At 44.8% G+C, this 21,257-nt stretch overlaps 1 protein-coding gene across 1 annotated transcript in view; it reads left to right on the plus strand.

Moving 5' to 3' along the window:
- The window catches only part of R3HDM4 (R3H domain containing 4), a 35,560-nt gene extending 14,818 nt beyond the window's left edge, over positions 1-20,742 (plus strand). The window contains exons 4-8 of the mRNA XM_068107550.2: positions 5,622-5,778; positions 6,568-6,665; positions 18,170-18,255; positions 18,639-18,694; positions 18,939-20,742. Of these exons, the coding sequence (XP_067963651.2) occupies positions 5,622-5,778; positions 6,568-6,665; positions 18,170-18,255; positions 18,639-18,694; positions 18,939-19,042 (501 nt within the window). The 3' untranslated portion in view covers positions 19,043-20,742. The remainder of the gene's footprint in view (positions 1-5,621; positions 5,779-6,567; positions 6,666-18,169; positions 18,256-18,638; positions 18,695-18,938) is intronic.
- The last annotated feature ends 515 nt before the right edge of the window (positions 20,743-21,257 follow it).

Here is a 21,257-nt window from a genome sequence, read left to right on the forward strand (position 1 = left end):
CATAGTGTAAGTTGGCCAATGGATTGGCAGGGAAAGACCCCGGGTAGTGTAAAGTGTGTTAATGTCATTTAGAAAGTAGTTAGGATGAAGTCTCCTCGCACCATCTGCATCCACTCACCTGAGGTGACAGGTACTCCACACCATGCCATGTTTTGATTATTTTTTACTGTGCAAATGTTTGGATTGTGAGACGCATCATGACGTGGGTGTGACATTGTGCTTTGATGTTCCATCTCTTCCTCCTTATGAGGATTGATGATGAATTTGGTGATGGCAAATTTTGAAGTAGAGGGATTGTGGAGACGAATTTGGTTTAGGAGAAATATGGGGAAGACGTGACAGTAGTGACGAATTTGTAAATGGGTAGATTTTGTAAATATGGGGTAAGGGCAAGGGTAGTGTAGGTGACAGGGGGGTGACGTACGGTAGGGACGAGCTTTCTCACTTCGCTCTCCGTACGCATTTCGCCTTGCATTGCCTTATTGACGTGTACCCTTGTGACCTTACCCCTCGCTCATTTCTCTTGTCCCCCTTTTGTCTCCCACATGACCTGTGCGCCATGGGGCGCCGAGGGGAGCGTGCGTGAGTCGGCCATTGTGCGCCCGGAACTCTCAGAACCAGCTGTCTGCATCGATGCACCACATTATGGACCACATGCCGGTGGCCGAGCACCACTTATGGACCCCATGGGTTGGGGCATGGCCCCTCTGCTGGAACCAGCCATGAGGGCCCGAAATCTTGCTGGCGGACCTTGGCCACAGGGCACCGATGCCCCACAGGTGAACCACACGTAGTCGGCCCTGTGGGCCATAAATAAAGAAAATAAAAAGGACACATTGGGCACACTTTATTGCAAATAGGCCGCCAGTAAGAAAATGAAAGAATGACAACATCTGGAAGACCAAATAATAATAACCAGCAGAGGGAGCCGAAGAGCAAGAGATCACCTGCAGGGTTAGGGGTTGTTGATTTTATTTTTATTGAACATGCATTGAACACTGATGAACTATGGTGACTGCACCGATTGGTGCTTGGGTGTGTATTGGTGCGTTTTTAGGTGCTTTAATGGTGCATTGATGCAGAGCAGACTGTCTCCCCCCCAGAAAGAACAATCACAGGTCCTGGGTTAGTTTTGTAAATAAAAATAGCGTCATTGTAAATAATGCTTCCCACCGTCAGTGTGTAGTTTGAAGACCATTCCGCAATTCGGTTAACTGTGGGCGTAAGTCTGTTAGGCAGGGTGCAATGGAGCAGCGGGACACATTTATTTATGTTTTAAAACTGTCGCACTCAGGGTCAGGTTAAAAGTAGAGGGAACTACACCTACGTGTCACACTAAATAAAAGTTGTAGGCCCGGGACGTGCCTAAGAGGAGGAGGGTGCAGTGTTGCGGATATGAGGACTGTATATTTTTTTGATTGTGTGCTTTATTATTATTATTATTATTATTGTTTATTCTGCGCCCCCTGCCTCCGGAGCTGTGTAAAGGTGAAAGGGCATCCCATAATTAGTCCACAAGCATACACGTCAGCCAATAATAGAATACCCCTGTTCGATAGTTATATCTTATTCTGTGTTTTAGAATAAGGCTGTGTCTCCCATTAATTGAAGTACTCCATTGCACCAGTGAAAGAGAATAGATCCCCTTTCATTCCCATCCCCAAAATCTCCATTTCCTTTCACATCCCCTTTCGTCATTGCCGAGCCTCGATTGCCAATTACCTCCCCTCCAAAACCACCATTGAACAAGTGCTCGGGTCGGGGAAGAGGGGCGTGCCCGCCCGTCGTCATCAAGGGCGGAGCCAGAGGGTCGCATGACCAACCAGGGCCGAGGTGAGCACACCGATGGGCGTGTCCTGAAGGCCGGCGGCTTGATCGCTGGAGGCGCTATAAAGGCGCGCGCGCAAGAAGCGTTGAGTCAGTCAGTCAGTGGAGTCGGTGGTCAGTTGGTTGCGTTGGTTGCGTTGGGTCAGTCGGTGGTGAGGAGTCGGTGGTGAGGAGTCAGTGGTTGCGTTGGTTGCGTTGAGGTGGTCAGTGGTTGCGTTGGTTGCGGTGAGGAGTCGGTGGTGAGGAGTGAGTGGACCAAGAAAGAGTTGAGGGTTTGGACCAGACGAGTCAGACAAGTCCTGGGAAAGCAGCGGAGGCCACAGCAGCAACAACACCCAACAGCCACTTGGGGCCTGGACGGCGGTTTTGAGCAAGGCCGTGAAGGAACGGCGGCTGCTAAACGCGCCGATCGTGCTGCAGGACCCCCTTGGACCTTCCTCTCCCTCCAGCCATCCACCTCCTGCCTTTCCACCCTTCTTGTGTACGTGAGTTTGTTTTGTTTGTTCTGTCCCTGGGTTAATTAAGTCTGTATAAGCTAGTATTTGCACTGTGTCACCTGCGTCTTATGTGTTGTAAATAAACGTGACTGCTTTCTTTTTGCTTGTGTGTACAATAAATCCAATTACTCTTCTGTCCGTCTTCTCGTTTTATTCCTTTTCCTCTTTGCATTTCGTCGTTTTAGAGTTTTCCAGATTGGGCAGCTGCGGTGCGATACGGCCAAAGTTCTGGGTGAATCGGGTGAGTCGGGGAACAACTGTTCGGTCGCGGAGCCTTCGCTCGGCAAAGTAACATCTAAACCGCGATCAGTAACAATATATATATATGTATATATATATATATATATATATATATATATATATATATATATATGTATGTATATATAAGTACTGTATGTGGAAGGAGTACACAAGCAACAGTGACAACGTTCTATGATCCTTCAATTTCTGGAGCTGGTTTACGTACCATAAATCGTGATTGAGACTCTGACGTCTTTCATTTATATTGGATGGCATGATACCCTCGAGGTATGTGCTTCTTTCTTTGAGCTGTCTTACCTGGATTTGAATCTCCACCTAATTTTCTTTGGTTTTTTTTCACATGCAGGGCGGCACACCAATGTGTCCTCTATCCGTCAGATGGCTGGAGGCTCCATATGCCAGTATTGGTCATTGATTGCTTTTCATTATCTCGGTGTCTTTCGCAAAGAGTCGGCATGTTATCATTCCCTGCCTGAATTTCAAAGTTCTGCCACATTCAGTCGAATGTCAGGCCTGGCCTGCTGGTTTGTTCAAGACCTTTGCCAAAAACAAGCAGCTCCCACAACATGGTGGGAGTAATTGTGGACAAGGAAGAAGAGGAGTAATATGCACAATATTGAGTCATGGAGGAGTGAGGCGATAGAGTAAAAAGGCAATGTATTGATGGTGTCCGAATATCAGCTTCCTAGATCAAAAGGTGCCCGAGATATTGCCGATGAGAAAGAAAATAAATAAGTGATTAATAATGAAAAAAAAAAAATAACAATGTTAAAATAATGAAATGATTAATCAATTGACTAATAGAATACCTAAACCACCACCGTTTCATCCAAATCTGTAACTTAAAAAATAAAAAAATTTGTCATTAATCAAATAATTAATCGATTAATTGATTAATCAATAAATCAAAAATAGCCTTTGCAGCCAAATCACTTGGTCATTGTCATGTTAAAATATCAGCTTCCTCGCTCAAAAGGTTCCTAAGATGCAGGAGGGGCAGAACAACCCGAGGAGGGGGTTGTTACCTGCAGCTGCGGTGGTTGGACACATGAGGTGAAAATTTTTAAAAGAAAAATTAAATGGGAATTTGATTTGGAGCAGCCATGGTGGGAATTGGTCGCCGGGCTGCGGAATTTGGACCAGGAGAGGTCATTGGGGATGGCCTCGGGGAAAATGTGCCCCTTTGGAAACTTGCTCTTTCCTTGATGAGAAAGGAAATAAATAAGTACTTAAATAATCGTTAATAATTAAGTAACTAATCAATGAGTTGATTCATGAGAAATAAAAAATACTGTTTTTGCTAATGCACTTGCTCACTATTGTGCTGAAATTTCAGCTTCCTCGCTCGAAGGATGGCTGAGATATTGCCCGGACAAACAAGAAAGAAAACAAAAAAGAAAGAAACCGGAGTGAAAACTGAGTACTCCCTTTCAGCGTGCATCATTGCCGGGCCCCCTTCGGTGCCCGGCGATGACGTCATGCAGCGCCCCCTTCGGTGCCCGGCGATGACGTCATGCAGCGCCTGGGGATGGAATAGGAAGGGAGCGGTGTACAATTGTCTCCAAAAATCAGTCGCAACAATCCCAAACAGAACAAAGAACAATTATTCTCACCTTCATGTAAGGTGTACTGTTGTTGTTTTTTGGTGTTTTTGTTTTGTTTGTTTGTTTGTTTTTGCTACTTTGGCCTTTCATGAACCAGCTGGCAAGGCTTGACGTTCGACTGAAGGTAATTTTGGGCAGTACTTTGGCATTAGTTCCAGGATACGGGTGATAACGGATTTATTATTTGAGAAAGACACCGTGGGATCTTTCATTTCCAACAACTAGTGATAGTTTCCAATGGGAAATGAGCTTCCAACGGGACATCTAGCTTAACATCTATCCGAGGGACAGCAAACTTTGCAATGCAACGCCATGTCCACAAAAGTACTTGGGAGATAGTTTATAGCTGTGGCGAGATTCGTGCCCAGGCAAGACAGCTCACAAGCGAGTGTGCATACCTCTATGGCTCTAGAGTCTAAACTATCCTGCCATCCTGAAGAGAATTACCTACAAATGAGCAGTCAGATTTATTTTTTTTAACCAAAAAGGTTTTCACAGTCTACAAGTCTCTTGTCCATAGCTCAATGGAGTATTGCTCTCCCCTATGAGCCGGTGCCCCAGCATCACATCGCACGTTTCTCTCTCTGTGTCTCTTTCTCTCTATCTCTCTCTCTCCTGCATTATGTGGAATGTAGATTTCGCAACATTATTGGATTCTCCCACGATGAGGCCGAAGCACAGGTTCTGTTGCTTTCATATTACAGGCAGGTGTTGCTCTGTTTTCTTACCGCCTCTTATCCAATATTGCTCCCTCTGCTCTCTCAATTCTCTGACCTTCCCTATAGTATCTACTCCAGGATGCATGTGTTATGTGTTCTTTTAGTAACCCCCTTCTGGTTAAACTTACAAGGTCCAGGCTGACTGCACAGCTCAACTCCTGTGTTCCTTGCTTCTCCTGTCTCTGGAACTTTTTTCCAGAGGCTGTTTTCCCACTCTTTCCTCCAGGCCTTCAAGCAGGCAGTGCACTTACCTTGTGCCATTCCCCATCTTGACCCATGATCTTTATTACCCTCATTAACCAGCCCTTGTTGGTTGTGCAAAGTCTTTGTCCTGCTACTCCACTCAATTTTACATTGTTCTTTCAGGAGCATCACTCTTGTACAGAAAAAAAAACCCTAATGGTTCAAGTAGTGGATCAGTATGTAGCTGGCATCTCAAAATGAACGAGGTACAAATCGCAGGTTTGTAATAAGTTTGAAGTGACCCAAAACTGACAGTAAAATATGTGGTGTGTGGAATTCATGGATTACAGAAACACATATTTATTTAATGAGATATGATTTCAGTTACTGCTGTGTGGCCTGTTACTTTATTTGTATATGTGTGTGTGTTGGGAAAGAGCATGGGTATGTTAGGGGGTCAAAGACCCCACTGTTTTTTTTTTGTTATTTATATGGAAAAGAGTATAGAGTGAAAATCTTTTGACCCGAAGGTTTGGAACGAGTTCATGAACTGCTCTGGTGAGGAGCAAGAACGATTATTGCAGAATATTGAGCTGAGGACTCAAGGTCAAACCCGAGGAGCACCTGGGGATGTTGGTTGTCATGAGGTTGCCACAGACGCAGCAGCTGAGCAAGTTCCTGGGACCGGTACGAGTTGAAATTTTTGGGGGGTCTGAACAGGGTGACACACAAGCTGTCGCTGATGGTTTAGGCTGGTTTACCTTGATCTGTTATTAATTGGTTTCCCAATGCACCGGTTAGAGTTAGAAGGGTAACCGGAACCCTTCTAGCATCAATAATTTAACACTTCATGCCAGTGCATACATCATTTGGTTTTTAAGAATCACCCTCGTGTCCGATTGAGGCTTTCTATTGAGTATTTGCCCGCGAAAGAGGGGGAATGGTGGTGGGGAAGGGGAGATATTAAAATTTACCAGCAATTTTACAATTAGAATGAATCCCATAAGATTGTTTATAAAGTGCATCAATATGCAAACATTTTCTTGTAGCCTCAGATTATGCATAAAAACCAATAGTTAACCAAATGTTAATTTCCATCGGTGAAGGAGCAGAAATGCCCTTGAAAAATAGCCTCATGGGATCGGACACCTGAACATTACAAGTGGGGAAAAAGATTTTGTTTCAAGGTCTACAGCAGTTGCTCATGTGGGAGGTTGTGCGTTTCTTCTGTAGATGGTTCTTAAATTAATGGTAGCACGTCGCCATGACAGTGAATCTTTTTACACTTTTCATATTGTGACCATCAGGTGGCACTATACATGAATGCAATTCAAGATGGGTTATTTACTTATTTCTTTTGCACATGTTATTAATGTTTGCATTATATGGCTATGGTTTAGCCTTGATGGACTGAAAAGCAAATTGTAATATTTTTGAATTCGCAACCACCCCTCCACATGATTCTGCCCCATTCAGGCTCCAATGCCGATAACAAAGTATTCTCTCCAGGGACGTGTTTCCAGCGTATCGATCGGAGACTACGCTCCGTGCTTCGCCGGAACCACATTCCTCTGGTGTGTTCTTGCTTCATTTCACGTATCGATTAATTTAAAAAAGAGGATTCTTGCGATCTGCTTGTGGTCAAGTTCTGTTGCATTTGAAATTGTGAGAGTTAAGTTATTAGTTTGCTTGCAGATCAAGGCGTTTTGGAAGTATAATTTTGAAATTGACCTTTTAAAAATCTATTCACGATTTAGGCTCATGGAAGAGCGAGATGTATTTTATTTGCGATTTTTTTTTTTGAAAGATTTGACATAATTTGTAGAACATAATCTCCGACTTGCATTACAAGCCCAACTGGAAAGCAATAGGGTCCATGAAATGGGCGGTGCCTATTACATGGGGTGCAAAGGAGAAACAAAAAATTCACAGTCCAAAGCAAACGTCATTTGTTCCATTATGCAAGTGTTCCACTCTTACCAGGCATGCGTGTCGCATAAAAACAGGCATAAGAAGGTGATGCAAAAGCAAGCGGTCTTGTATGCAAGGAGGACAAAGAGAGCCTTTGAAGAAGTAGGCAGAAAGACTTCAGGTGGACAAGATCTACCAAACCTAAAAAAAAAAAACATTTCTGTGGGGCAAAAAAAGGAAAGATGATGCAAAAAATAGAAACACCCCGATTGGCACCATCACTACAAGGTATGCACCTACCTGCATGTTCAAGCAAGTCATCTGTCGTCCTATTCTCTCGACATCAGGGTATGTGTCTGTTTGCCCTCCGAACCCTTGCGATTGTGCACTACCCGTTTTGACAGACTCTTGAATGTATAAAAAACCACCTTTAGAGGCCATTTTCCCCCGCAAAGCAGGGGTTGGATGTATAAACACCATTCTATATATATATATAATATATCTGCCTTCTTTTCATCCTTGCATCTTTCACCTCCAAAGTGTGGCCCTCATTTGCGGTTTAGTAATGCCATTAAAACGTTGTAACATGGTACGCCCAAATAAGGCTGCCAAATAATCTCCTCGCCTTCAGCAGTCTTGACTTAAACCATCAGAATTCCTTTTTAGTGAATCATTTTCTTTCTTACATTCTGGTGATATTCTTACAACCCCCAGTGCTGGCTGACAGCTTCTCAGGCTTAATGTCCTTCCGATGGACGAGAGACGGTGCAGACAGTGATACATCCTCCTGCATGCGAAACACCAGGATGACAGTTTAGAGCTGGGTCTAGAATCAAACCTGGGTCTAGACAGCTTGGAGGCAAGTGTGCATACCTCTAAATGCTATCTTTCCAGTCCATTTATTGAGGAATTTACAAAATCGAACTCCTCTGTAGAAGGCCTTAATTTATTTATTTCAATTTTTTTTTCACCAATCCTGTAAAAAAAACAAGGTATATATATATATATATATACTATATATATATAGATATTGTTGCGGATCCGGGGGTCGGTGCTCTCCTTACCAAGTGGTGGGGGGGGGGGGGGTAATCCCCTTGTCTTTTACACTGGCCGATCCCCCCAGTCCTGGAAATTATAACGCTCCTTTGCGGGGTTGAGATTGGCCAGGGTGATTGGTCAAGATGGGCTCCCAAATACCTGCTTGCCAATCTCTCCGCAAAGCAGGGAGATAACTTCCGCCCGGGCCACGGATATGATGGTAATTGCCGAGCGGTTTAGCAATCCGCAACCCGAGCCATTAACAAAAGGACTAAACCCGATTCTGAGCGGTTCTGCCAAATCGTGCCGCGGGTACTCAATTGAGGAAATCACGAAAGCGATCGGATGAGAGGAAACCAAAGTAGAGGAAGAACAGATATTTATTAATTATGTACACGAAACCCGAAGAGGAAATGAAAGAAGGGCCTATACAAGAAGAGGAAGAAGCAGATACACAGGGCAAGCTTATACAGTCTTACACTATCATGCCCAGGACAGAACAAACAGACTTACACGGGAGTTGGTAATGGTAGGGATGGTAGGAGGAGAAGGGTCCAAGCAGAGGGTTCGGGTGATGGGATCCGTCCAGGCTCCGGCCCAGATCCACGCTCCAGCTTCGCGGCAAACCCGGCAGGCAACGCTGATATTGGTTGCACGCGAGCGGACCTTATTCGGCGGGGTTATCAAATCGGGGAGGGTATATTGCTTTTCTCTCCACTCGTACTTCGGGCTTCCTCACTCGTCTCCGACCCGTCCCTTCTCTCTGGCTCACGCCTCTCTTGTCTCCTGGCTCACGACCCACGCACGACTCTCTCCTCACCACTCATCCTCAAGTAGTGCGCGCGCAGCGCTTATATTGGGTTTTTGCGTATCAAGCCGCGGCTTTTAGGATACACCCACCGGTGAGCTCGCCTCGGCCCTGATTGGTCGTGAGGGCTCACCGGCTCCGCCCCTTGATGGTGCGTTGACGGGGCCGTGCCTTACTCCTGGCGCTCCGAGGCTCCTCCCCCTTCTCCGAGATGAAGCACATGGGCAATGGCGTCTTGTGGGGAGATAGAAAACCACTCGCACCGCTTTTGAAGGGAACTTTGGGGCCTACTCTTATTTCATTAATGCAACGTAGATTCAACTATTGGGAACAGATCCTTACCTGAAACACATACTGAGATAACTGAAGAAGGTTCTATGGTGTCCTACGTGTTGCTTGTGGACTAACTATGGGTGCTCTGATTACCTTTACAAAGGGAATATTTACAAGTTATTATTTACAAGTGAAGGTTCTAAAAACCGTAACAATATATATACAGCAAGCCCGCCCCGATCGCGAGTTTCCGCATCCCGGTTTTACTCTATCGCGGTTGAATTATTGTGGTAACATGTGCCGATCGCGAATGGTTCCCTCGCTGTATCACGGTTTGGCACAGAGGAATACACAACCGCGCAGATCTGTCATGCCTCAGTTGCTCTTTCAATATCGTGCCGTACGGACTATCAAGTGATATCGCGTGATTGTACTGTACTGCGTGATTTAGTTTTCGCTGGTCTTTTATTTATGGTGCAGGACGTACATGATGTCTACTAAGCATAATGTAGGTGCTGATGAAATACCTGAGAGAAAAAGGCAAAGGAAAGTGGTGTCACTTTTAGAGAAAGTGGATGTATTGGATAAGCTGACCAGCGGAGTGAGTGCTTCTGCGATCGGACGCCATTATGGCGTTAACGAATCGACGATTCGTTACATTAAAAAAAAATGAAGCCAAAATCAGAGGAAGTGTTAGGGCCAGTGCTCCATCGAGTGCCAAAAGGTCGTTTGTGAGCCGTCGTGATCCCATCCTTGAAAAGATGGAAAAAGCTTTGTGTGTGGGTGGAGGATGAGACACAGAAAGGCATGGCCCTCAGTGGTGCTGTGGTGAGAGGAAGGCCATGCAGTTATAGAAACACTACGTTGATTCTGAGGGTGTGCAGAAGGGCACCTTCATTGCCTGTAAAGGCTGGTTTGAGGTCGACCATTTCATGCAGAGGTGCTTGAAATTGAAGCGAGAGATGGACGCTGTCATGGCACCCTATATGAAGGTGTATAAGGACATGCAGACCAAGGCGAAGCAGACGAAGATCACCTCCTTCACGTCATCATCTCAATAACGTCCAATGCCTTTCATTATCATCATCAAAAGCAAGTACAATTTTAAGCGTTTTTCATATTTACGACTGCAGTTTAGCCAAAAAAAGTCGACACATTTTAGAATTGGTTCCCCTAACCCTATTTTTCCCATAAGATCTTAACTTTGCGCATCGCGGTTTTGCCCATTGCAGGGGTTTTCCAAGAATGTAACTCCCGCAAACGGGGAGGGTCTGATGTATGTATGTATGTATATATATACAGTGGAACCTCGACTTACGAGTGCCCCAACTTACGAGTTTTTCGAGATACGAGCCGTCACTCTGGCAGTTTATTGCTTTGAGATGCGAGCCGAGATCCGAGTTACGAGCTTTCGCCACCCGGTCACGTGGTTATCTTGCCGTGCACGTACAGTATCTCTGTCGTATAGCGCTAATGATATATAACGCCGCCGATAATGATATGATAATTTATGATAATCTATGCAGCACGACGTGGTCCTCACGTCACACAAGGCGCCTTTGCCGGCGCAAAACGGCTCTCTCAGGGTCAAACTCGGTATCGTTTTGAGCGCACGGTTCAGACCTTCAAGAAAAAGTTTATTTTGTAAAAATCGAGCCACGCGTTCAAAAGATATGACCGGTTTTGTTCGCCGGCACGTCGGCGCTCGAATCGAATCGAGTTAAAACGAACACTGCCGTTGTCGGGTCCGTCTGAGACAACCACCGGGCCTAGAACGCTGGGACCGGTCTCGTTGGATAGGCCTGGATCAGATCTCGAAACGCTGGAAGCTGCACCTCTCTGTGATAATCTTGTGGACCATGACAAGAGATCGTGCGACACGTGGTTATCATGCCGTGCAAGTACAGTATCTCTGCCGTCAACTTGTTCAGAGTGCCGGCGATAGCTCGCCTTCTCTTTGTGGAAAACACGGTGAGATCCTTAACATCCAACAACTAATGGGACGCAAACGGGGCGCCCAGTTTAGCGGTACACCCATTGATGAATCACCCTGCCTGTGATTCACCCATGACAGGTTATAGCTGGGTCGGGATTCAAACCCAGGCTGGACAGTTTAGACTTTAGAGTCAAGTGTGCGTACCTCCAGTCCAGGCCATCCTGCCAACTTGTATGCTGCATACAGGTGAAATATAAAGCGCGAGATATTTTTATATATACTGTATATTTAAAAAAAAATTGGTGTGGTTTTTGGCGGGCTGGAACGGATTAATAGCATTTCAATGCATTTCAATGGGGAAATTTGATTTGAGATACGAGCAATTTGAGTTACGAGCTCGGTCACGGAACGGATTAAACTCGTAAGTCAAGGTTCCACTGTATATATATATAGATACGAGTTCCACTGTATATATATATAGATGTATATATATATATATATAGATAGATAGATAGATAGATAGATAGATAGAGATATATATATATATATAGATAGATAGATATTGTTACGTTTGTAGGGGGTAGGCAGTAATTACCTTGGATCCAGGTAGAGTGCATAGGTAGTGTGGTCCAACTGTCGTGAAGAAGAAGAAACCTCGATGTATCATAAGTAGGAAATTCGTGTAGACTGGATGTCATGTAAGTGTATCTTCGTCCCCTTGAGAGGGGTGGGGTTTGTTAATTAGCGAGGGATTATGGGTAAATGAATCCCCTGTATGTAATTGCCTCTGTAATCAGTTGCTGTGTTCCTTATGACACCGCACGACACCCACCAAATAAGAAATCGGCCATTAATGACACTAATTAAAAACCAACCGGAAACCAGGCATCAAGAGACTACCGCGAACAACATCGACTTGGTGAGGGCGCAGGGCCATGAGCCACGCCCCAAAGAGCAGTGATTGGGCAGGGATTTGATTGGCACAGAGACTGCTAAGATGAGACTCACTGATAGGAACGGAGATGGAGACGTCGTGGGATGACGTCAGAGCCTCAAGTACAAAATAGTTGGAATGGCAGACATTTTCTCTTCTGGCTTCTTCTCGTTTTCGATCTGGTGGTGAACGGTCGTCTGCCGACATTTTGCCTTCTCGTTCTAGATCCCATAGCGAACGGTCACTTATTGGCTCTTGCGCAAGGGAGATTCATCACGGGCAGTCGTGTTCTGACATCTTCATAGTGATCGTAAGAAGGAAGAGCTGCGGACCGAGAGCTGCGGTTTCCCATGCGAGGACGACCAAGATAAGCATGGCTGGAAGAGCGAACTGTGCATGGAGAGCTGGTTTTCCCGCCCACGCGCTGCGCGGGAAAGCGTGTGGTTCCCGCCAAGGCCTCGGATGATCTTTGACCATTCCTGACGAGATACACTAGCAGCTTAGAGCTAAGTGCCACAAACCACACATTTATTTTCTAGTTATTTTATCCTTTGTCTGTATCCGGGTCTGTGTGGGAGCGTTCCACTTAGGAATATAGTTTTATCATGCATTATTTTCTGACCGGCATTTTGTTTAATAAATCCGGTATTTTTGTACATTTTAATTTTGTGTCGGTTTGAGTTTTTATCCAGGTGCGAAGACGTCGGGTGGAGCCGTCCAGGTAAGTTCGTCATCCCCCTTTCCCTCGTGTGTAACGAAGGTCCGCCATTGAATTAAACACCTCGGAGTGTTAAGCTCGTTTGGTCATCTGTGTCACGCCGTGGTGTTCACCAGAGGGTAGTCACACGACAACTGGTGTTGAGTGTGATACGAACTTTCTGACACCAGCGACAACTGGTGTCAGGAGTTTGGGATTCAAACCTCGGACACTCGGTGTCTGAAGGTTGCGAGTTTGACACCCGCTGAGTGAAAATTGCACTCAGCTTTCTGAATAAAAAATTATCATAGTACCGGGGTGTCAAATTTTGTAGTTTATTGGTGAGCGAAACGCAACATCGCGTTTTCGAAAAATAAAAATAAATTCTGAGGTCAAATACGCTCGAGGGAGAATTGCTTGGTCAGCACGTAATGGCTGACGTGAATGGCATGGCTGAGCGAGTGGGGGATTCCTCAGAATATGGAAGTGAGCCGGAGATAGTAGGATTAGAGGATAGGATTGAACCTCCCCCGACCCAATAGAATGAGCATGACAGGGTAAGAGCTCAGGGAAGAACAAGGCAAACCTCAGGAGAATGAACATAACAGGATAAAAGGACTAGAGGAGGAAACACAAAACAAGTAAGATGGAAGGAAAGAAATAGCAAGTAAGATGGGTTAGGAAAGGTTATTGGGAGTAATAGAGATCATGGGACAGACTTGAGGATGACAAGAGACTGCCATATACGACTCGTTTGAAGTCCTGCAGGGAAGAGTGAGACAGAACAGCCTCTGGAATGTGGTTCCCTTTTTTGGGAGAAGCGAGGAAGAAAAGAGTTGTCGTGTGCAGCCATCCCTCTGGCTTAATGTATTTGAGTTTAATGAGGAGTGGGTCATTGGAAAAACTTGTGCATCCTGGAGTAGAAGTGGGTTGCGAGCAGGGATGGGGATGGGGAACGGAAGCGTTCGCACGGGGGTGTTTCGGACATGTGGCGGGTGGTGGAAGCCTGATGAGCGGTGAGGGAAGCGTAAGCTGAAGTGGAAAACCCTGTTGAAGGAGGGGTGTGAGATGCACAGCGGTGTATGCCAAATTTACAGCAAGGTGGGTGGGATGCACAGCAAAAATGGAGAGGGGATGGTGGATGCAATTGGGGTTGCAGTTGTTTCGTATGCAGCCTGTGGCTGCTGGATGCATTGTTTTTGGAAGTGCAGCTGTGCCACTGATGCAATTCCTGTTACCGGCATTCTTCAATAAAGCCGGTATTTTTGGACATTTTAATTTTGTGTTGGTTTAAGTTATTTATTACTGGTGGAGACGTCGAGTGGAAGCCATTCATGTAAGGCTCCGGTTTCTCCCCCTCCCTCTTGCTTACCCACGCTTATTCTCCACCATTTGAACTGAACGCCTCAGAGTAACAGCTCGTTTGGCATTCGTGCTACCCTAAGGTGTTCACCAAGGGTAGTCACGCGGCAATACTTAACTCAGAAACGTGATGAACGGCACATTCACCAGCATGTATTCAACGAAAAGGTAAAATGATGTTTTGACATTTGTGATGGATTCTGATTTGGATGTAATTGCTTTTCCATTATATTTGCCCTCATTACCTCCACCACCAAAGGTGGATGGAGGTTATGTTTTCACCCCTGTCTGTTTGTCTGTCCGTTTGTCTGTGAACAAAATATCTCAAAAAGTTGTGGACAGATTCAGACGAAATTTGGCAGAGATGTAGCGTATGTGACAAGGACGAAATGATTAGATTTTGGTGAAGATGCGGATTCGGATCCGGCTACTAGAATTGTTAAAGTGATTCTTCACCATTGGGAGATAGGGCCCAAACTATACATAGTAGGATATCTCAAAAAGTTGGGGACGGATTTGGACGAAACTTGTTGGAGGGGTTGTGTGTGACAAGGAAGAATTGATTCGATTTTGGTGAAGATCAGGATCCGGATCCAACTAGTACAATTTTTTAAAGTGATTCTTCACCATTGAGTGATATGGCCAACCAGGCGGAGGTATGCTCTCAACTGAGTGCCGTTCTAGTTTCAAATATGTTAATGTTTCTTTTTTGCTTGAGCAATGCCGGGTACTCCAGTTATAAACGCTTTTATACTTTACTCGGGGTACAAATACAAATTTGTCTGGGAGGTAATATCGGCTATGTGGCCGCGGCCTCATTCAGGGTTGTGGGGGGACCGGGAGAGGGGCGTAAGCTATCTATGTAAATGTGTTCCATGTAGTGCCACCTGGTGATTGTGGCAGAGGGTATTACAATTTCCTTTTTCACCTGTGCAACACTGAGGTTGTGAAGCACTCTTTGCACGGGAAAATCTTTCCTCCTTCCCTTCCTTCCTTCCCCCAAAACGGAGGGGCCTGTCAAAGCCACCACCGATTTCAACTCAAAGCATTTAGAAACTCAATTGCAGGAGATTTAACATCTTGCTAAATTTTCAATTAAAAAAAAAACCCACCTCTGCTCCACTCACCTCCATGAAGAGAAGACATTACAACAGAGTTCTACTGGGCCTCGGTAACCATCCGATCATAGAGGCCCCATTGCTGCCTTGCCGACGTCCTTCACACTTCTGGAGCAGCCACTGGCTGTTAACGCATTTTCGCAGTTTCTCTCCTGCACCTAGACATGCTTACATGCACTACGCCATTAGATACCACATAAAAATTCCTCCCACCTTTACCCCTCCGTTGGGTCGGGAAAGCATGACTGCTTTCACCAGGTAAGCAGGAGGTCGTGATCCTCGCACTGTCTGTCTTTCTAATCTTGTCTTGCTTTCCCATGAATGTCTGATGGGCGCCCTGTATTGCATAATAGTGATAGATAAGGTTTTGCTCTCGTCCATTTTCTTTCCTGCTTGTAAATATTGCTGCACTCTTCATTAGGGCAATTGTTTGTACATTTTGATTTGCATTCCCCCATCGTTACCTTTGCGTGCACCTTCCCCTCACACGAACATTTTAAAAAGCTCTTGAGTTCCCTCCCCCCATTTTGCATGATCCCAACTGTGCCTTGTAAATAATTCTAAAAAATCCCTCGTTAACGTTCCTTTCCAATCTGTCCGTGCCCGTCTTTTCCTCCATTGATCCAGCACTGTTCGCACTTAGTTTAGCGAGGGAGATTATCATTCCCCAACTAATTGGCTCATTAGTCCGGCATGTGCCAAGTGGTAAAGTTCGGCGAAGCGGTAAAAGAACCCTCATTAAAGATCCAAGTAAGATAAGATTCATGCATAGCCGAGGGCACGTGTCCCGGGCAGGAGGTAACGTGACATTCAGTTAAACGGTACTAGACGGCGGACACTGAAGCACGTGATGAATTGGTTGGCATCCGCGGTTGATTAACAACCTGCTGTGTCACCAGGTTATTCGTGTGCGGTGGCCTCAGGCCCATTAAGTTTGAGGGGAACCAAGGCTATCCCCCTCCCCCACACCCACCCCCATCCGCCCTCTTAGTATACCCAAAACCCGGGGCCGCAACAATATATATACATACACATACATATATGTACAAAATTATGTCCTGAAATTGAAAAATGTTGGAGTTTTATGACATGATTTTGTTTGTTTTCTACGATATTAGGTTTGGGCAATGATGTTTCCAGTTCTGGATTAAATGTATTACATGATTTGGCTTGGTTTCTTACTATTGGTTCTGGATAACATAGAAAAGGATGCAGGCACGAAAAAAAAAAAAATTAAGCGACCCCTAAATATTGTTTAATTGAGCCAAATTTTTAGATGTGTTATCAGTTATCCAAATGGAACAATGGCAGGCCTGTGGAGCAATGTATTTCAATGTATTTTTTTTGGACCACCCAAAGAGATGTATATATGTATATATGTATATATATATATATATATATATATATATATATATATATATATATATATATATATATATATATATATATATATATATATATATATATATATATATATATATATATATATATATTGTTGCGGAAACGGAGTACGGCACTCCCCTTAGGGGGGGGGGGGGGGTTAGTCCCCCTTCTATTTTCACTGGCCGTCTCCGCTCCTGAAGCTGCCCAGCTCCCTCCAGGGAGGCAGGTGAGCAACCTCGTCCGAGACCGCGGACAAGATGTTAATTGCCGAGCGGATTAGCAGCCGCGGCTCGAACCGTTAACAGAAACTAACCCGATCCTATTCGTTGGCCAAATCGTGCCACAGGTATTCAATGGGGAAATCACTAAAACGAAACGGATGTAAAGGAAAGAAGGCAAGGTAGGAAGAACAAATATAATTTATTACTAATATTTACAAGACCAAAAAAACCAAGGAGGAGGAAAGAAACGAAAAGAATTTACAGAAGAAGAAGACACAGTGCAACACTAGCTTACCTATACAAACTTACTTATACCCCAGGACAAGACACACAAAACAGACGACAATCAGACTTACACGAATGGGGAATGAAGGCAGGAACGAATGGCTGGAAGGGGAGGAAGGTTCAGCTGGAGCAGGAGAATGGTCGGGCCGGGAGTGAGCAGCCGCCGCCCTTCCTCAGGCGTGTTCGCACGGCGGCGTCGCTTTGTAGCCGTGGCCTAAACCGCTGTCGACGCTCAAAGCGACTTTGTATACGATTACAAAGTATATACAAATACGCTCAAAGTATACGATTCAGTATACAAAAAAAAAGAAAAAAAGCTGCGGTGGTCAAAACTGCGGTTGGTTCAGCTCCGGTTGGTTCAAAGTTGCGGTGGACTCCGGTGGAATGCTCACTCATTTGCTGCTGCTCACTCAACTCTCCTCTTTGACGCATCTCCCGGTGGGGGCGGCGCGTGATGGGTTATATAGCGCCACACCCTGGAACGTTCGCGAAACTGCCCGATCGTTCTCTCTCCGCCCTCTCAAGCCAAACCCCTCATCCTTGGTTGGTTGATCGGGGCTGGTTCACTCCTCCTTCTTATGACGAGATGGAGACACGCCTTTCTTCTCCGAGGCTTGACCACATGGCAATGGCGGCGAATACAGTTGGTAATGCAGGCAATGCAATTGAAAGGGGATTCTAACTTATTTCAATTCGATGCAATGCAGAGTCAACTAATGGGAAACACAGCCCTAAACTAATACACATAATAAGGAAATAACTATTTAGAAGGGTATATGGTGGCCTACATGCATGTATATGGACTAAGAGGACGACCTTTGACCTTTACACTACGGAGGTATTTACAAGGAATCATTACACTTACACAGGGTGATATTACAACAAGATTCTCAAATCCGCAACTATATATATATATATACACATGCTTTGAACTTATATATAGACTGTAGCAGTGAGAAGGTCGTATAGGTTTAAAATGAGGGCCTTGTAAACAACAAATTTTAACCACAGGATGCAAGAAAATAACTTGGGAAGGCATAGCAATTATAGGTATGGAACTGTGGGGAAAATGAGGAAAGGTGCATTTCCAAGATGCTCTCCCACTCTTTCAGGGAACGTTGGAGAATCTAGAAGACAACGTGCGAAGCTTCTTCTCTGAATTTCCTGCCGCCATTTACTTGGCCATGCTGGAAAGCAGGTACATGTATGTGCGTGCCTCCGTGTCTGTGTTGTGTCATTAGCTGCATTATTCGATGCTTGTGTTGTCAACAGACTAAACCACATGGTGAATGAATGAATGAATGATCGTTTTAAGGCCATTTTTCACCACTAGAGCGGTGGTTAGCCGGCCCACTAGAGATGGTGATTGGATAATTCTGTTGTCTATGCCTGAAGTGAAATGGTTTGTGCAGCTGCGAGCAATTCTAGTTTGTCCTTTTCCCATTCCTTACAGTGAGCATTCCTCCCACACCCTCATCCTCCTCTTCCTGCCCACCTGAGTAATATTGGTGTGAAAGTCTAGTGTTTTCATTTTCAAGTTCAAAACACACCAAATGCTGAAAATGTTTTTCTCTTCCTCAGTTTTGACCGGCTGCTGCTTCACGCACTGTGCCAGTATCTTGACCTGGCCTCATCCAGTAAGGTTCCGCAACCTTGTCCTAAATCTTGAGTACAAGCTTTACAATCACTAAGCAAAGAGCTAGACAAGTTGATAGTTTATTGAATCTCCAACACTAATGGAAGTTGAATATGCTCACTCTTTAACCAGTTCTACTATGCCCATGAACGTTTTTGCATTTCACTCTCTACCCGAGACCATGTAGCTCCTCATCCCTTGCTTCCTTTGCTCAGCTGCTTCCCCTTCCTGCCTCTCCCTCCCAGGCCGCACCCTTTCTGGAAAGCGAGAGACGCGCGTGAAGAATCGCCGCGACGTTTTCCAGCCGCCCTGCGTCGCCCTGCACTCATTCCTAGAGAACCTATGCTAGGGTGGAAGCCGGGTTCCCCTCTCGTTCGCCATTTGTCTCCTGTCTGGCCATAAGTGTGCCGCATTGTTTAGATTTGCACAGATCCTCCTAGCAGTAGATCTACAGAGTTTGCATTTGTCTGCCCGTGATTTTCGTCGACTATTGCTCTGGTCTCCGTCTCCATGTCATGAGTAATTTTGCTGTTTTCATACCACTTTAATATGGTGCTAAGGAATTATGACAGTTGTGTTTTATGCATTTACGTACTCACCGATTTACTTCTACTAATCAACGTTTTGGTTCTGGTAGCAAATTGTTTGTGCTCGATCATTGTCGGAATAGAGAAATTTTAACAATTTTAGGCCAGAGTGAGAGTGTTAAGAAAAGAAAAGCCCTGTATGTCGTTTCTTTCATAGTTTCCTTATTTTAAATCATCCTTGTTTCCCGTATAGGAAGGGCATGGGGGACTACGCTGCGGAATGTCCACCCTGTGCATCCTGCCCGTATTGACTCCATTACCAGAGTCCAGAAAAACCTTTGTATATATGCAAGGGAAAGATCCCTTTATTTTATTTTTATTGCTCCTATAAAGGATTTTTTTTTTTAATGAAAAGTTATGTTTGAGCCATTTTAGCTATAAAATAGCATACTTAGGATTGCAGAATTGTTTAACGTTTCGTGAGCGAATAGCACTTGCCCGGCTGTCTTGGTTTACCTTGCATTTATGAGCAGGATCCTTAAAAAAAAAAAAAAAAAATTGATGGTGGTGGTGCTGGGAGAAAAATGTGCTGTTAGCTTAATGGGGAGGCGTGAACCTCGATACATTCCAATGCATGGCGTGAACCTCGAGAAAATAATACCCACACAACATTTATTTATAATAAAGGATGGGCACTTCTGACACTGTTGTATTGATGTTTCGGACTCTTTACAGAGCGTCGGTGCTGCCGAAGCAGTTTCTTGGCAAGGGTGGTTTGCCATTGCCTTCCCAGCGTTGCCCTATCCTTTGAAATGCCGAGCGACAAGCAAGGAAGGTCCTGGTGTTGGCTCAACGGGTAAGGTGGCCGACTTGAGATCTTAGGATCCTGAGTTTGAGTCCCTGCCGTGCCGTTGAATTAACACCAGGTGGGTTGACTCAGCCTGTCATCTATCTATAATTCCAGTAATCTCTGTGTGTATGTGTGTGTGTCTGTGTGTGTGTGTGTGTGTTTGTCTGTGACCGCTGTTTCTCGACAACCACGGGTCCGATATACTTGAAACTTGCCAGGTATATTGCTGGGGACCCGAGGATGTGCCTTTTCAAGGTTTGAAATTAATCGGACAAGTGGTTCCCAAGGTATGGTCACCGTACTCGCAAGCCGTTCGCTTTGGCTTTGCGAATGGACCAAACCATTTCATGTAAATAGAGGGGGGGGGGTTCTACCGTACTCGCAAGCCGTTCACTTTGGCTTTGCGAATGGACCAAACCATTTCATGTAAATAGAGGGGGGGGGGTTCTGTGGTCGTTACTGCCACGTGGTTTCAAAGTTTTTTTTTGTTGTTGTTTGCACGCATGTTTTTTTGCACCCACGTACGGGCACGCCCTAGTCCTTCCAATGTCGGCAGAACGAGTACCAGCTTACTGGTAACATGCGGCACAGCCGTTCCCCCAGAAAAATGATGCAATGACAAATTTCATGATAAAGTAACATTTTTGGCTCAAATAAAATGCATAAACGGTTTTTTTGTTTTTGTTTTTTGAACATTCTGTTCACTGAAGAAGTCAACAAAGAGAAGTTCCTATCTCATCTCCTCAAAAGTGTAATAACCAGTCTTGTAGCATCTTCCATGGATGATGTAACTCATTTGCAACAATCGTCTCTTACCAACCGATGTACCATGGCACCATAACCGTGAAGTATTGCTCGACCGATTGTCGATGGTAACTAATAAAAATGGGTTCACAAACATGCGTGTTTACCGTGACGCAGTTCCGCCCGTACCATGTAGTTCTTGGCAAATGAACAAAGCGAAACGAGCAAGCTCCACTCCTATTAGGCTCTTTATTTATTGTCATTTAAAACGATTTTTTTTAAATCAGGATTTGCAATCTTAACCTGCATGTTAAATATAAAGTAGAATTTTGATAGAAAGTTCTTGTATATTTTGTTTGTATTTGCTTGAGGTTTTATTTATTTGTTGTCAAACAGTTTGGTCTCAAACAGCAATGCTGCAAATGGAAACATTGGATGCATGG

Source organism: Myxine glutinosa, chromosome 2 (assembly GCF_964187855.1).
Source record: "Myxine glutinosa chromosome 2, kmMyxGlut1.1, whole genome shotgun sequence".
Taxonomy (NCBI): Eukaryota; Metazoa; Chordata; class Myxini; order Myxiniformes; family Myxinidae; genus Myxine; species Myxine glutinosa.